Source organism: Hordeum vulgare, chromosome 4H, assembly GCF_904849725.1.
Source record: "Hordeum vulgare subsp. vulgare chromosome 4H, MorexV3_pseudomolecules_assembly, whole genome shotgun sequence".
In the NCBI taxonomy this organism is placed as follows: domain Eukaryota; kingdom Viridiplantae; phylum Streptophyta; class Magnoliopsida; order Poales; family Poaceae; genus Hordeum; species Hordeum vulgare.
Genome location: NC_058521.1, coordinates 588,047,256 through 588,065,425, shown reverse-complemented (window position 1 = coordinate 588,065,425; position 18,170 = coordinate 588,047,256). Strand labels below are relative to the sequence as shown.

Sequence of the window (18,170 nt, the reverse complement as noted above, 5' to 3'; positions counted from 1 at the left end):
AAGCTTGTGTAAGTAGATTCGGTTTATTGTGTGACAAGCTGTTTCCACCGCTTCTGCTCAAAAGTGTCTTGGCGTCTTGTATCTGTCAAGCATCGTTCTGGCCATCTCTATGAGAGTCCGGTTCTTCCTCTCAACAACTCCATTTTGTTGAGGTGTGTACGTCGCCGAGAACTCATGTGAGATACCTTCTTCGTCAAGAAAGTATCCACATTGGTGTTCTTGAACTCCATTATGTTGTCGCTCCGAACTTTCTTGATCTTCACTTAAAATTGATTTTGAGCTTTCCGAGCGAAGTTCTTGAAGATCTTTTGTACTCGCGACTTATCATCAAGAAAGAATACCCATGTAAATCTAAAAAAATCATCAACAATGACTAAACCATAAGAATTTCCACCAAGGTTCTTGTAAGCATTGGGACCAAAAAGATCCATGTGAAGCAGCTCAAGTGGCCTTCTTGTAGTCATTATGTTCTTCACGAGATGACTTCCACCGACCCGCTTTCCTTCTTGACAAGCAATACAGAGTTTATCTTTGTCAAAGATAACATCTTTAACACCAAGAATATGATCACCTTTGATGAGCCTGTCAAGGTTACGCATACCTACATGTCCTAACCTTCTATGCCATAACAAACCTTTAGAAGATATTGCAATAAGACATGTACGGGGTTTGGATTTTTTTAGTGAAATCGAGAATGTATAGATCACGTGATACCACTAAAGACCATGTTATGGTTGTGCTACGAAACACTTGCCAGTCAACTTTCGTAAATAGCACATTGAAACCAAAGTCTGCTAGTCTTGATATAGAAAGAATATTGTAGCCAAGGGATTCAACAAGCATGGCATTTTGAATGGAACTATCATGAGATATGGCCACCTTACCAAGAACAAGTACCTTGCCCTTGGAGTTGTCTCCAAAAGTCACATACCTTCGAGGTCCCTGGTTTGGTGTGATCTTATGGAACATGTCTTTATCTCCGGTCATGTGATTGGTGCATCCACTGTCAAGAACCCACTCCTTTCCTGCGGTCATGTAGTCTCTAAGGTTCTCCATAATACTAAGGTTCCTCACGGTCTTCTCATACTTGATGTCAAACTCCCCATCTTTATCATAGTAGCCATGCTCCACATTGTCATCATCGGACGAAATATCCTCGTCATAAGAAACAAGAATTTCATTAGAATTTTGACTATGACAGTGTTCATATTTATGCACTCGAATGGCTTCAACATAGACATTGTTAATGGTAATGACATCTCCTTTAGCACACATGAGGTCACGAAGCGCAAATAGGCATTTATCAAAATTAGGATCGGTTGGCTTCATTTTGTGAAAGGCATGCATTTATGGAAAATGATCTCAAGATTTTTCAGTGAATAGTCGGGCTATCTTTTCTCCAAGTCTTTCCACAAAGTATAAGCACACTCAAAATTATGCAATTGATTAAGCATATTTCTTGGCAGTCCTCTAATGATTATATTTATAGTTTTAAGATTACCAAGCATATCAAGTTCTTCGTCATGAGAAGGATGCAAAGGATCAATGGGAGGCTCATAGGGATATTCAATATACTTGTGCAAATGGAATTCATCAAATATATCAAGCATTTCATCTTTCCATTGTCTAAAATATTCCCCATCAAGAATAGGCACTCTACAACTAATATTACCCAAACTAGGCACATCCATCTTCCTTCAATGGTGTTTAAACCAAGGTTTTGGAGACCTTGCTCTGATACCAATTGTGAGATCGATAGAACAGGTGTCTAGAGGGGGGGTGAATAGATTACTTGCATGAATTAAAATCCTAGCCTTTTCCCAATTTAATAGTTGGAAGATTTTAGCGATTCTAACAAGTCTAGTGCACCCTACACATGCTAGTCAACAAGTATGGCAGCGGAAAGTAAAGACTCTGCACATGTAGTAAGGAATAGAGTTTAAGAAGATCAAATGCGAAGAAGTTGACACGACGATTTTTGGCATGGTTCCGATAGGTGGTGCTATCGTACGTCCATGTTAGTGGAGACTTCAACCCACGGAGGGTAACGACTCGGATAGTCCATGGAGGGATCCACCCTACAAGGGGTCCACGAAGAAGCGTCCTTGTTTATTCCACCACGGCTTCTGCCCACACAGGACTAGCCTCACTCACATATATCTTCACGAAGTAGGCGATCTCCTTGCCCTTACAAACATCTTGGTTCAAATCCACAACACGAAGTAGGAGGCTCCCAAGCGACACCTAACCAATCTAGGAGGCACCACCCTCCAAAAGGCAATAGATGTGGTAGAACGATGAACTCCTTGCTCTTGTGCTTCAAAAGATGGTCTCCTAAACACTCAATCACTCTCTTTTCAGTTTGGCAGGGGTAGGAGAGATTGATCTTGTGGGAAGCAACTTGGGGAGGCTAGAGATCAAGTTTCAAATGGTTGGAATGGAATCTCTTGATCTCAACACATGAGTAGGTGGCTCTCTCTTAAAAAATGGATCTGGCAAGTGTAAGTGTGCTCTGAGTGTTTCCTCCATGAATGAGAGGTAGGTGGAGGGGTATATATAGACATTCCCCAAAATCCAACCGTTACAACATCATTGCCTAACTCGGTGACACCGAAATGAATCTCGGTGGTACCGAGTTGCACTAAATGTGGCAACTTTCGAATTATCGGTGAGACCGATATATAAATCTCGGTGGTACCGATACGATGACCTAGACTGGTGTCCAAATCTCGGTGAGATTGATTTCAAACTCGGAAATTCTGAAACTTGAAATCTCCTCAACAGAAAGTTGGTCACACAATCTCGGTGGCACCGATAGGAATGTTGGTTGTACCGAGATGGTGGGTTTGACATAGGATCTGTCTAACTGTAAAATCGGTAGGGCCAAATGGAAATTGTTGGTGGTATCGATTTTGTTGGTTTGGGTTTGGACAGAGATATTTTGTGGGAGAATGGCTCAATATTTTTTGTGGCTATCTCTAAGCACTTGAGCAACCAATTCATCATAATACCTCATGCCTTTTAATAGTATTGGCTTTCCTATGGACTCAAAGAGATTTCTCATAAACATAAAATGTAGAGTATTCTTGCTTGAAGCATGAGCCAATCCTATTTCTTCCTTGCATCAATGGGCTTCTCCTAACAATCCTTTAGCCAATGCTCTATGTGGACTATACCTGAAATATACTAGGTAGAAGTGTTAGTCCAAGAGACGATGTATGTTGTCATGAATTATCAAAACGAGCAAGGGAGCATATGTGCTTTTAGTAGGTCAGATACGGGACGAGATCGGAGACCTGTTCCGTGGTCCCCGCGCCAGATGGTTCTTTAAATCGATCTAAGATTTGTTCCGAAAAAACTAGATCTCCTCGGGTATCCATGACGTACTCCGAACTTCCAAACATGATGATCTTGTTTGGAGTGAAAGCCTTTACATGGCACACGCGTTCGGTCAAGTCAACGTGTAGTACTACACTTCCAAAAGTGAAAAGCTGGCCGAGGACAAAGATGTCTTCGTAGCCAATGCTCTCCTCAAACTGTAGGCAAGCCATCAATCCTCGGTGATCCAACAAAGAGCTCTCAATTAAAGCACCAATCTTAGTGTCAAAGCCGATAGACCTCAGGTAGGGGTCTCGAGCTGTTAGATCGGATCGATGGGTAACATAAGACAAGGGACACGGTGTTTTTATCCAAGTTCGAACCCTCTTGAAGGAGGTAAAACCCTACGTCCTTCTCTTGTTTGTATTATGGGTGTATCAAAGTACATAGTTGATCTACCTCGAGATCGCAGGTTGTGGTCTAAACCGTAAAGATGATGATGAGTGAATCTGTGTCTCTATGGACTAAACCCTTCGGCTTATATAGACGCGAGGGGTATCTAGGGTTACACATGGTCGGTTGCCACCTAGGAAATACACGCAGCATCTGTTAAACCTTTTTGAAGTGCACGTGAGATCCTTGGAGAAGTTCGACGTTCTTACGCCATAGGTTAGAGGCCTCGAGAGTCCTTTCTTCAGTAGTGGGCCGTTAGGCCGTCCTACAAACTAGATCGGCTCGGCCGCCCCTAGTACATGACACCGTCACTGTGAAACACCATATTATAAAATAAGAATAAAATGCACTCTATCATCTCCCAGCACATCAAATCAAATATTTCCTTGGTTCCAAAATATAAAGTGTATTAGATTTTTGAAAAGAGAAATTTATTTAACTTCGACCAAGTTTAGAGTCAAAAATATTGACATCCACAAGATATCAAAATTCATTTCATGATGAATCTAATGACATTGATTTCATATTATGGATATTGATATATTTTCCTACTAATTTGATCAAACTTAAAGAGATTTGGCTTAAAAAAACTAATGCACATAATATTTCAAAATAAAAGGATTATTTTTTAATAAAAATTCAATAATATCAACGACGTAACAAAGTATGTCCATCCCCTCGACAGAGCAGATCACTCGACAGAAACGTATTCTTTCATTAAAACGCATCGTTGAAAATCCTGAAATAAACGGGAGCGTCTCCTTTTATTGAAAGCGTATTGTCGGAAATCGTAAAATAAATTCAGAAATAATACAAGCACCAGGACTTGAACCCTCATGAGTTAGGAATACCATAATCCTTCTAATCATACAATCATGGATTAGTTTTGTATATGTTTTTGTATACTTATTATTACTCCCTCTGTATCACAATATTAGTTCTCCCTATTAGAGTTGTGTCGAATATTGATGTACGAGTTGAGATACATATGAACTTGGTGTTGTAGTGTGGGTAGGATACATGTAGTGTCGTAGTCGAACACGTCGTACCCTTGGCCTCTTATATATGAAGAGGCACCCCACGTTGTAACCTATGACGACTAAATAGCGACAAGCTCGCAAGGGGGAGCCGGCGGCTTGTGCCGACGTTCGGGTGGCCGGTGTTGCGGTATCTCGGGGAGGAGCGCTCGTAGTCATTGCTCCGGGGAGTAGGCGAGTTCGCCAAACCTCGTTAACAAATCTCGGTGTTGTCATCGTGCTGTGATTGCTTAATCCTCGGTGGATCGACCGCGTACCTCGGACTTATTTCTAACAAGTGGTATTAGAGGCCAGTTGCCCGGAATAAATCTCGATGGACTCATGGGTGGTCGGTCATGATAGGTGGGCTGAAACACTGATGTTAATGGACCCGGAATTGCGTAACAAATGGTATCATGAGCTAGGTAGTTCCGTGGTCGTTGTTTGGTTGATTCAGAGGTGGAGATGTCGCGGATGAATCGGGCGTCGGCGAGATCAGAAAATTTTTTGCTTCGTGTGAGGTATGGGTCGACGAGCACGATGCCTGTAGAGGAAGCTGGGCGTGGACTCGATCTGTCCCGAGCGACAGAAGGACGCGTGCACGCAGCTGGGCATGGACTCGTATATCTCGTGTCAAAAGCAAACGGACACAGCAGGTAACCGAGTATATTTTGGAAAAAAAAGGGACCGAGTCCCAGGAGAATTAAGTCACGTTTGGCCGGACAGCTGCACCTGCGCGCGCAGGTTAAAACCAGCGGTGGCTGGACGTGACGAGAGAAAAAAGCAACATCCAGATCAAATCAGGAGGAAAAAATCCATCAGGGCAACACATCCATCAAAAGCAAGGGTTGAGGCAAAGCAAAAGCTAGCATGGCGAGTTGTGTGTGGTAGCTACTACACGTGAGAGTATTTATACGCGGAGTTCGTGTACTTGACATTGCGTGGAAGCTCGGATTATTTTTTCAAACAGTCAGCCGTACAAAGAACCATGGCGCCAGTGGGTACTAGGTTTGAGGTGAAGAGGTTCGACGGGACCGGAAGCTTTGGGTTATGGCAGACAAGGGTGAAAGATTTGTTGGCACGACAGGGATGCTTGAAGGCGTTGTTGCAGGAAGCCAAGCCAGCTAAGATGGAGGCTGAGGACTGGGAGGAGTTACAGTTGAGGACAGCCGGAACTATACGGTTGTGTGTGTCGGACCAGGTTATTTATCATGTGATGGATGAGAATTCGCCGAAGAAGATCTGGGAGAAGCTGGAGAGTCAATTTATGTCCAAGACTGCGACGACTAAGGCGTATCTGAAGCAAAAGTTGTATGGGATGAAGATGCGGGAGGGGTCGGATCTTGTGGAGTATATGAACGCCTTTAATCAAGTCGTGACGGATCTAGCACGCTTGGGTGCGACGATTGACGACGAGGATAGGGCAATTCTGCTTCTTTGTTCATTGCCATAATCCTATGACCATTTGACCACTACTCCGACGCACGTCAAGGAGACCGTCAAGAATGAGGATATTACTGCAGCCTTGCTATCTTATCATATGAGAAAGAAGAATGCAGTGGAAGTCACTCATGGTGAAGGTTTGCTAGTCAAGGGTGAAGAGTGGCGGAAGGGATACGAGTCAGGGAAGAACAAGAAAAAGAAAAAGAAAATACAGTGTCACAAGTGTAAGCAGAGGGGACATATTAAAAAGGACTGTTCGGAGCTCAATGATGGGTCAAGTGCTAATATGACAATTCATGGTGCTGACTCAGACAACAGTAGTGATGCCCTCGCAGTATCAAACAAGCGGTCAACCAAAAGTGAAGCGTGGATGTTGGATTCAGCTTGCTCTTTTTCATGCGACACCCAACAAGGAGTGGTTCTCTTCGTACAAGTCTGGTGATTTTGGTTTAGCCTATATGGGCGATGACACTGGTTATCGTGTTGCTGGAGTAGGTGACATTAAAATCAAGATGTTTGACGGAGTTGAGCGGATGCTTCGGGGAGTCAGGCATGTTCCGGGGCTAAGGAGGAATCTAATTTCGCTTGGAGTTCTTCATGATGGTGGTATGGTATTCCGTTGTGATCAGGATAAGAAGACCATGGAAATCATGGAAGATGGGGTGACCGTGATGATTGGAGCGAGGACAGCTGCGCATCTTTACAAGTTGCAAGGAAGCACTATTGCAGGTGGAGTCACGGAGACTGGAATTGCAGGAGTAGCAGCGGGATCCCACGGAGGCGGCAGGTCTGGGGCAGCCTCGTCGGGTAGCTCTCGGTAAGCTACGAAGAAGACAACACAATTGCAGAGTACATGGAAGTTTGATGCATGGACAAATTCAAAATGGTGAAAATATTCGCCAAGGTGAAGTTTGTTAGAGTTGTGTCGAATATTGACGTACGAGTTGGGTTACATATGGACTTGGTGTTGTAGTGTGGGTAGGATACATGTAATGTCGTAGTCGGACACGTCGTAACCTTGGTCTCTTATATATGAAGAGGCACCCCACGTTGTAACCTATGACGACTAGATAGCGACAGGCTCGCAAGGTGGAGCCGACAGCTTGTGCCGGCGCCCGGGTGGCCGGTGTTGCAGTATCCTGGGGAGAAGCGCCCGTAGTGATTGCCCCGCGGAGTAGGCGAGTTCGCCGAACCTCGTTAACAAATCTTGATGTCGTCATCGTGGTGTGATTGCTTAATCCTCGGTGGATCGACCGCGTACCTCGGACTTATTTATAACACTCTCAAACAACAAATATTATGGAACAGAGGGAGTACTCCGTAAGTATTCCGTAGATTTATATAGAAAACTGCAGGAAAATACGGGGAAAAGAAAAAGAGAGCCAGCGTGTCCTCCGACTGACACAAGGGCCCACGCGCTCCTTCTTACTGTACAGTGCATGCCCTGGGAGACCCACCAATCAGCCCGGCCCCGCCATCCCCACCAGACGCGCCCCAGGCCGGCCGATCGCAACGCGACAGTTCCACCCACGGCCACTGCCTTGCGGGACCGGGACGGCCCGGCCCCACACGCCAGGGCCGAGGGGGAGCCCGTCGCGACCGAAAGAGCCCCGGACGAAAAATACCAAACGCACGCGAGGCCACACGCACCCCGACCCGTTCGCCCCAACGCAGGCCATCCCACCCCCGCCCCCGACCCCGCCCTCCTCGCCGCCGCCCCGCCGGCGCCGCCGATGGCCAAGACCCGGAGGCCGCCCGCCCCGCCGCCGCCCCCTCCGCCGCCCCCCGCGCCCGCGGAGACCCCGTCCCCGCAGCGGAAGCGCAAGAAGAAGGGCCGCCCGTCGCTCCTCGACCTCCAGCGCCGCAGCCTCCGCCTGCAGGCGCAGAGCCCCGAGGCCGCGTCCCCGCCGCCGCCCCCCTCGCGCCGCGGCCCCGACCCCTCCGACGACGACGACGACGCGGGGGGTGCCGGCACCGGCCGCCGCCGCCAGAAGCGGCTCAAAAACGTCCTCTCCGGCGCCGGCGAGGTCGGCCCCCCTCCCCCCTCCCTCCCTCGCCCCGAAATTCCCAGCCCCCCCGAGGTTTTGCGGGCTCCCGGGCGGGGTTTTGGCCCCGCGGGACACGCGGCGGTGCCGGGCCGTGGTGGTTGGATCTGCGATTTTTTTCTACCCCGGGCCGCGGGGCCGGCCCCTCCTCCGCGGCACGGCGGAGAAGAGAATCTGGCGGGACGAGAGGGGCAGAGAGAGAGAGAGAGATCAGTGCGCGCCACTGCGGCAGCCGCGGATTTTTCGAGCTTCCCGGAGAGAAGAAGACGTTGCTTTTTTTGGGCGGGCCTGGATTTGTTTTTGCTACACCTGGGGGTCTGCGTCTAGCTTAGGGGATCTCCACCTCGTCAGCGCTTTAATCCTTTCCTTTGGCGGCAAACAGTACGCGGATCTGACAAGTTTCCGACGGATTTGACTGTCTTTTCCCCGCATTTTTGTTGTTGTTAACACTGTCCGGGCGGCGGCAAAAGTCGTCGCCGCCTCTGGCGCGGGCGCAGAGACAGGGATTTATTGCTGGCGAATGCAAAATTTCACAAACCATGTTGACGAAAGCTTGCGATTTCATGGCGGGCTCATCAAGCTCTGACTGGCTGGCTGACTGACTGATGTTCTTTTGCTGCTGCTGATGCTGCAGGAGGAGGGGGAGGGAGCGGCTGCGGTGGAGGAGAAGAAGGATGCCGCGAAAGCGACGGGGAAAGGTGAGGTCTTGGAGGGAACCAAGCATCAGCCTTGAGGTGGTTAAAGAATTTGAATTTTTCTCCCCCCCCCTGGGGCTAACGTTTGCTCGCCTCTCGCTGCTGCTGCTGCTTGTGGGAGCAGGGGCCGCTGCGTCGTCGGGTGGCGGGCCCACGGGGACGCCCCTCCCGGACAAAAAGTTGCTGCTCTTCATCCTCGACAGGCTCCAGAAGTGAGTGCCCAGGCCCCATCATCCTTCATCTTCTTCTCCTCTGCTCTTCTCCTCTCCTCCAATGGTCTTCAGCTATTTGCGTCCCTTTTCTCACGCTGCCTTGCCTTGCACTGCTCCCAGGAAGGACACCTATGGAGTTTACTCGGACCCCGTCGACCCGGAGGAGGTGAGCAAGCGGTTTATCTCTCTCATGGCCAGCTCTGCTCTTCTCTTCTCTTCTGATGTTGGAGTGCTGATGGAGATACCGTGTCTGTTTTGTGTGGCTGCAGCTTCCGGATTACCATGAGCTCATCGAGCATCCGATGGACTTCTCAACGATCCGCGAGAAGCTTTTGAGCGACAAGTATACCATCCTGGAGCAGTTCGAGGTATGCTGCCTGTTTTTTTTCTTTTTTTTTGCTGTTACCGATTCTATGTCTGATCTCTGGTGTTTGTTTCTGCTACTGGGTTCTGTTCTGATCCAGTGGCAAAACAGATGTTGGCTTCTTCCCTCTGTTATATACTGGCTTTTATTCTGGGTCACTTCATAGATTAGAGTGTTGTCCTGATTTTATTTTTTTGCACAATCGAAGGCCTTCAGCCAAGTTCTGTTTTTTTCCTTCTATATATTCCGTCTGTTGCCTGTAATGTACCGACTCACCTCTTAACTGCTGTTGTTTGCTTGTGCTTTCTGCATTTTGGGTTTGTAAGATACATTCCGATCTGTCCACATTAATTGAGGCGGTCGTCTGCATGCATACATCTTAAATTCCATCTTGGGCCGAAATAAGGATCTTTTTGTATGAATTATTATTGTCCTCACTGGGAGATACTCTTTTTATTGGCATTTAGAGGTTTTCATCGTTGTTGTATAATGAAGCCTGCATCTTACGCTCTGAAGTGCTATGCCAGTGTGATGTACATGATCACCTAACACAGTACAACATCCACTTTATTCTTGCCAGCTAACATAGGATAGGGTAGATCACTTGAGAGTGAACTTCCGTTGGGAAGTACGTCCAGATTTATGCGGAGATAATTCTGAAATTGATGCGTGTATCTCCTTCTCTGAGATATAGTCGATGCACTGGGCTGTGCCTTACAAGTTTTAGTGCATTTTATGACGAACCTTGTATTTTGGAAATTGATATGTCCCATTAAACCAGCAACAAAAATGACAATCTTCCTGGATATATTTGTTGTATGTGAGATTTGTTACTGTCTTAATGCATGCTGCAAATCATAATGGACTAATACTATGCTTCCTTAGCATGGATCTATTTTTGATATCCGTGTTTTTCTGTGCAGAATGATGTATTTCTACTTACATCTAATGCCATGTCCTACAATTCAGAAGACACGGTATACTATCGACAGGTATATATTTTACTATGATGCACTGCATATGCTGCTCGTAATAAGATGATTCAAGCCATCCTGGCACATGTACTGTTGTATTATTTGGACGGTCAATTGGTACCTCTTTGTTTAGTAATATGTAGGATGTGTTTTAGCAAAATTTTGGCATGGTAATGGCACTTTGGCCACTCCTATGCATTATTGCACCAATTGGAACCGAAACCTTTGCCAATTTTCTGTCTAGCTGTATTTTTTCGACTGGGCCATATCATATTTTTTGTATGATTGGGTGCAGTTCTTTGGGAACTGCCGTGTAAGTGTGTAACTTGACCTTCTGTTGTTAGTTTCTATACCAACAGGACATCAAGTTTACTATTTTTCACAGCATATTTCCTCCCAAAATCCATTTTAGTATAGAAAATATTGTACATTCGTAAAGGCAAAAGGGAACTGCTACATTTTGAGAATAGTCATCTCTGTTCTTTTGCTTACATTATTTTTTCATGTATGTTAAGTTGCAGTCTTCTTAGCTACTTTACCTAAAGTGTTCGCATCTCCCTAGGCACGGTCTATTGAAGCTCTTGCAAAAAAGGATTTTGAGAACCTGAGGCAAGCTAGTGATAGTGAAGAAGAACAACCGAAGACAGCACCTAGAAGAGGCAGGCCACCAAAAAATGCAAAGAAAACAGTTGAGAAGGTTGAGGACGATGGTTCACCAGATTTATCCAATGTAAAAGGAAACAGATCTGTAGACAACACTGAGACAAGAAAAAGATGGACTAGTGACAGAGCTCGAAATAATATTACCATGAGAGATTCATCCATTCTTCACAACACATTCGGTTCTTTTAGCGGTAAAAAAACAGAGAAAACTGGTCTTTACTCAGGTTTGTTTTTCCTAACGTTAATTTCTCATGTGTATTTTGCAGTGCTGTACTTATGGAGCATAAACATGGCTAATGCTACTTTCATTGTGTAGGGTCTTCGAAGTATGGAAAGAAGACTACTATTTTAGACGATGATCGGCGGAGTACATATGATCAGCAATACTCAAATTATAGTCCTCTTTTTTCTGCCCTTGATTGTGAGCGAAAACAGCTACTTCCAGTAAGCATATTCTCATCAGCTACATTGAACTCTTAACTCTTGATTTCTAAAATATAATAAAACCTTTTTCAACTTAGCTATTAAGGTGAATATTTGCAGCTACTACTTCACATTTGTTTTGAACTTGGAGTTACAATAAAAATGTTTACATGGTACATCAATAATTTTATACTGAGTTGTTTTCATAATGGAAACAGATTGGGCTTCAGCAGCAACATGCATATGCCAGGAGCCTGGCACGGTTTGCGGCAAAACTCGGACCAATTGGATGGGATATAGCAGCGAAAGGAATCAGACGTGTATTACCACCTGGGACAAAGTTTGGCCCAGGATGGGTTATAGATGGCGAGCCACCTCAAAACTCGCAGTGTCCGCGAGTTCCTGAAGTTACCGACCCGTCCACAAAGTCCAGTATTCCATCGTGCGGTATACCACCCAAAAGTGATGACGTCCGTCGGAGTTCTGAGCTATCTTCAAATGTGGATGCTGTCGTCGGTGAAGAGCATGTAACTAAAAACCAGCCAGTGGCGTCCACATCAGCAGGCTTTGACCGGAGCTCTACATCTGCCAGTAAAGTACCCACATATGAAAATGGAGTTACCATGTCATGTGATGGTGTGGGTAATACTCGAGCAACAACGCCTCCGTTACAGCAGCAGAGCAACAGTCAAGAGGTCCCCTCTAATATCAATGGAATAATTGCTGCTCCGAACACCATGGGTCAGTATGGTGGACAAGGTTTATTTGGGCCAGGCATGCAGATGACGCATGCCCAAGTGCTCGGTATGTTTTCTGGAGTCAATGGCAGAGCCAACGGGTTCCTCCACGGGCATCGACTGACGGAGGAGAGCGTTAAAACAGCACAGAACGGAGTGCTTGGAAAGACAGCCACCACCAGCCCCTTGCAAGACGCAGATCATGATCCAAATCAAAAGGGTTCTTTTCCACAAGAGGAGAACAGGTCTGCTTCTCCAAGCTTGAATTCTGCCAGTTCCCCGCCTAGGGGGAAAGCGGCAGCGAATCTGAAGCAACCGGACCTGGTATTACAGCTCTGAGGGCAGTAGCAGCCATTGACATACATAGTTCACTGTTAGTATCTGCCACCCCTGATGGAAACGAGATGGAATGGAAATTCAGAATCCTGCTTCTCCAGGGCCGATCATCCAGCTCCGGATCTGCTGATAGTACACCCGAGAGGTGCCCAAGAGCTTGGAAGGATAACCAAAGATTTGTCCAACCAACTGAGAATAAAACGAGAGGTAAAACCGAGGGTCATGTGAATTGCAGGAAATAATCAGGCGTGACCCCTAGCGAAAGAGCGAGCGGATGAAATTGTTGTAAAAGGGTAGGTAGTGTACAGATTCTAATCGTATTGGAGACGGATGACGATGATGTTCCAGCGCTTGCCTGGTAAGCAGCGACCGAATCGAATGTGTAACATTATTTATAGTAGAAGAAGTTTAGCATACAAGCAAGCAATGCAAGCAAAGCGGGAAGAGAGCAAAGGTGAATAGTTTGTGCCGTTTCGTCCGTTCCATCTTGACCTGTGGCATGATCCTATTGGTTCTAGTAGTAGTAAGAATCCAATCTCCTGACATGGTTATGTTATGTGGTGGTGGTGGTGTTAATGATTTGTTGAAGTTGAATATATTTCTTGTTGTGGAATTAATCTTGGTATATGGTGAAGAAATTGGATGGATGTTGATCTTTTCACCATGGTTTTGATGTCCTTCTGAGGTTGTGCTTCAGTCCGTTTACTCTTTTCTTTTTCAAAAATGTAAATAATTTTCACTCACCCGGAGAAACTTCAATCAAAGAAAAACGTCACATATTTGCTTGCAGATTTTTCAAGTAAAGGGCAACTCGTTTGTGAGCTGTGGAACAAAATAAAATGAAATCCCAAAGCAATTTTTCAGAACATTAAAAAGCCATTGTAGTTTCTTGTTTGTTTTTGTTCACCCGGGATAGCAAATGGCTGAATCTTTTCACAGAAACGTTATTCGTACATGGATCACTCTGATATTTGCCCCAGTTCATAGATTAGCCAGGTCTCCCTTTTTTTTCAAATGCCGCTACACTCTAAGAGTTTAGGCCTTAGTCATTCAAATACGGAGTAATTCACATCATTGGGTTGGACATTTCCACCTGTCACTTGATGGACTCGGTTGATGCTTGGGTTCGAAGCCCCATTCACCTTACTTGTGTGGCAGGCTGAAAAGGGTTCTACCGAACGATCTTGCTTACCACCATCTCGGCTGAGGCCAACATTTGGATCATGACCGGCGCAAAAGAATTAAGGTTAATAATATCACAAGGGTAGTCATTCATGTTGTGTTTTCGGTGTATTTGTAACAAACTCTATTCATGTCGTGTTTTTGTCTTTACTAGCAAAATGATCCGTGCGTTGCCACGGAAGAAAAAAAAACATAATCTTCATTGATGGTGACCATATTATGTTCACATATCATTGCTTGATTTAGAAAATTTTATACACAAATGCAAGAAAAAATGTTTCTTCTTTAAAATTTATTCACAAGTTGAAGCAATTTTTACATTTTCAAAAAATATATATCATGGTTGTCAAAAATCTTGGTTACTCAAAGATTTATTCTGAATTTCAAGATTTTTTTTAGAAAACATATAATAATAATTCGATCCATCCAACAGTTAATTCTTCAAAATTCACACAGGTATATTGTCACATAGACTTAGAAGCATTAATGTTTAACTACATACATTAGATTTTTCGTGAACAATTTTACAAATATGGGAACAATTTTAAAATCGAGTTTTTTTTTACAATTTACAAACATTTACTAAAAATCTTGAATATTTTTTATATTTCGACGCTTATATAAAGGTTTTATTACAAGATCACTGGAGGTCGTTTTATAATTTTTTAGTCCCTCACGTTAGGTAAAAAAAGGTTTTCGTGTTTTGTACAACGCTGAGCCCAATCAAATTGATACACCTTTTTATGGGTTAGTTTTGTACACAATTATGTTTATTCTCGTACCAGAATACTGGTTATGGTAAGCACCGCTACGCTAAGTTAAGTCGAGCCACATCATTCATCAGTATAGCTCAGACAGGGTCCGTAAATGCAGTTTGCTCAGCCATAAAATATTATGTTGTGACGTCTTAAAGAATCAAATCGCGATGAGCATTATGTTTTTTGTTTATGAAATCGACGAACATAATTTTTGATGTTGGAGGATTTTATTTTAAATTCATAAACATTTTTTGAAACACATGAACTTTTTCTAAATAAACAAACATTTTTATAAATAAGTAATATATTTATTAAATTCATGGACATTGTTTTGGAATTTGCAAAAAAAATAAGAATCCGGCGCTTTTTTTGAATCCTATTTTTAATTCAAAATAAAAATTCATCAACATTTTAATTCAAAATTCCTATTTTTTAGTATGCAAAAGTTTTTGTAATTCTAAATTATTTAAATTATAAAGAAACAAAAATGGAACGGATAATTTTAAATAAAAAAAGAAACTATCAAAACAGGCATTAGCTATTTTTAAAATTTTAAGACATTTTTTAAATGAATTAACATATTTTGAATTAGAAAGCATTTTGTTAAATGACTTTAATAATTTTTAATACATGGAATTGTATTTGAGATCATTGACTTTTCTTATTGTACAAACATTTTTCTAAAATTGCAAACATTTTATTGTATATGCGAGTATTTTTTACAAAACTCCGAGCAGTTTTTGAAGTCACAAACATTTTAATTTTTGAAATGTGTTGATTTATAATTTTCAGTTTATTAAAATCTTAAAGATTATTTGAAGTTCTAAATTATTTAAAATAAAAAATAAAACAGAACTGAAAATAAATAAATAAATGGAACTAAAAGCAGGCGCCTGTGCATGGGCCGGCCCATACGATATGTTGGATATTCTCCCAGCGTGCAGAGCGTAATATAGGACGTTTTTACATGGGCTGGCCCAGTCCAAGATTTCTTGCTTTATGATACGTTTTCTATTACTTACCGGTGGCATGGTGGGTAATTTATGCAAACTTTAGGAGTAATTTTCAAGACAGACGACCAGAAACCGTATTTGCTTTATTATTAGGGAGAGATTTAGAGAAATAAGAAATAAAAAAAGATTTTTTCTTGAAACTTTTGGTGTCTGTTCTTATAATTCACTTATTACCCTTTTCGGCGTGGCAGATAGTGAGAAGATGTGGGCGTGTATGTCATGTCATGAAAACGGTACCGCTGCTGTGTACTCGATGGAGGGGAAGGCGTCAATGCGGCAGTATACTGTTGTGTCCTCGGCATTCAGCGCCGGCAAAATTGACAAAATTGACCTTTGGGCTGAAAGATCTCACAAAGTGAACCCGAAGGGGAAATTTTTTCACCCAGATGTCCCTTTAGTGTGGCGTCCGACACCTAGGCGCCACACTACACTGTGTGACGCCGAAGACATCGACGCCACACGCCTGGCCACGCTGGCGTAGCCGACCCCACCTCCAGGCAGTGCGACGCCTAAGCCTCAGACATTGTACCCTCTATAGTGTGGCCCCGAGCGCTTAGGCGCCACACTGTGACTTATCCAGCCACGGGCCAGCTCCCCCCACCCCCTCCTCATTCCCGTGCCTTTCTATTTTGAGACCGGCGGTGCCTCTTCTCCTCATCCGAATCCCCTCTTCTAAATGCTTCATATCTGGTGATTTCTTCCGTAGATTGATCCCCCAAACTTGTGTACGAGGCAATCTCTTCCGTTTCCCATCTATCTATCCAAATAGCATTGGGTATTTTTTAGATTTGGGTTAGTTAGGTTGAGAGCCATATTTTGATTGGATTTGATGAGTTAGTCCTATGTAGATGAGGAGTTAGTCCTATGTAGATTAATGAGGAGTTAGTCCTATGTAGATGAGGAGTTAGTCCTATGTAGATTCATAAGTAGATGAGGAGTTAGTTCTAGGTAGATGAGGAGTTAGTTGTATGTAGTATTTTTTTGAAGTGTACTTTTTGTGATATGTAGGATTCATAAGATGAATGATGCCTTTTGGATGGTGTGGTGTGGCTTTTGTGATATGTAGGATTCATAAGTTGAATGATATGTAGGATTCATAAGTAGATTCATAAGTGTATTTTTTTGTGATATGTAGGATGGTGTGGCTTTTGAATGATGCCCATGACATTGAACACCGGGCCTATTTGATGTCGGAGAAGGAAATGGTAAGTAGATCATATGTTAAAAAATCATGTATTTATTTAATAAGATGAAACTGTAATCATATCACTCCTCTCTGTTTGCAGAAGCTTATGCCCTCCACGGGGCATCGACTGTAATGTCGTACGATGAGCGGTACACACCATATATCGAGATGACAAGACTCCTTCCATTCATTCAGCTTGTGAGTCAGTCAACGCCCAACCTGAACGCTGCGACAATTAGTGCACTTATTGATTGATGGAGGTCAGAGATCCATAGTTTTCACCTCCTGACCGGAGAGATGACAATGACTCTTCAAGATGTTTCCATGATCACCGCACTTCCGATCAAGGGGAAGCCTCTTTGTATGAGCACTGATTCTGAGGGATGGCGGCACCAAATGGATGCCCTTATTGGTATGTCACCTCCAGAGTCGGAGGTAGAAGATGGAGGGAAGAAAGATAGAGTCCCGGCCGACGCTTCTTTCACTTGGATTGCCGCCAACTTTTCTCATTGTCCCTAGGACGCAAATGACGAGGTGATCCAGACTTATGCTCGCGTGTACATGTGGTATGTGATCTCTAGGACTATATTCGCTGACGGCACTGGCAAGAATGCTCCCTGGATGTGGCTGAAGGCATTGTGTTTTCGACAACAAGTTCAGTTGGGGGTTGGCTGCACTCGCCTACTTGTACCGGCAGGTAATAAATTGTTAATAGTAAGTTCAATTTTATACTTTTCCGCTTAACTGATCCATGTTTGTTGTTACTTGTAGTTGGACTATGCTTGTCGTAGGTCCACAAAGGACGATGGAGTTGGTGGTTGTATGCTCCTACTTTCGGTATGGTGCTGGGAACGCCTTCCTGTTGGACGCCCTAAAGCCGCAACGTGGAAGACCTGGGATGACCACGACAACCCTATACGGCTTCCTACCTTGGCTTACAAGTGGGACGTGGTATCGGAGGTGGCGAGCGATGTGAATCTATTGTACAAGCAATACACCAACGAGATGGATTCACTTACCGCCGAGCAGGTAAACATCTCATAGTTGACTCCCAGCTTTTGTTGTGAGGAAAATGAATTGTGCCTTTTATGTTGTGTTGTAGGTGGAATGGCAGCCATATGGCGCCGGCCCAAGCTTTGGTGATGCAAACACGTTCCATCTGTTAGAGCATATATCTCCATATGTGGTTTTGGTAATTGATGACAACTCCTATGGACTAATGGTTGCTTTAAGTTATATTTATAGGACTTGTCCATAGGCACTTCTTGAAGTCCATCTGTTGGGTTCAAGGAGTTTATATGTTGACCAAGATGTTATTCAAGTTATTATCCAAAGAATGGTCATAGAAACAC

General features: G+C 44.0%; 1 protein-coding gene across 1 annotated transcript; it reads left to right on the top strand.

Annotated features, from left to right (window-relative positions):
* The first annotated feature begins 7,669 nt into the window (after positions 1-7,669).
* Positions 7,670-13,340, top strand: LOC123450840 (bromodomain-containing protein DDB_G0270170-like). Its single transcript, XM_045127908.1, has 9 exons — positions 7,670-8,257; positions 8,910-8,973; positions 9,095-9,182; positions 9,303-9,348; positions 9,452-9,550; positions 10,470-10,538; positions 11,083-11,407; positions 11,500-11,627; positions 11,825-13,340. The coding sequence occupies exons 1-9, from the start codon at positions 7,670-7,672 to the stop codon at positions 12,680-12,682; spliced, it is 2,265 nt and encodes a 754-aa protein (XP_044983843.1). The 3' UTR covers positions 12,683-13,340.
* The last annotated feature ends 4,830 nt before the right edge of the window (positions 13,341-18,170 follow it).

Excerpts from the sequence above, each read along its gene's own strand:
- LOC123450840 (XM_045127908.1), top strand. The coding sequence starts at position 7,670 with ATGCCCTGGGAGACCCACCAATCAGCCCGGCCCCGCCATCCCCACCAG. Across the intron at positions 8,258-8,909 it reads TCCTCTCCGGCGCCGGCGAG|GAGGAGGGGGAGGGAGCGGC; the intron begins GTCGGCCCCCCT and ends CTGATGCTGCAG. Across the intron at positions 9,551-10,469 it reads CCATCCTGGAGCAGTTCGAG|AATGATGTATTTCTACTTAC; the intron begins GTATGCTGCCTG and ends TTTTCTGTGCAG.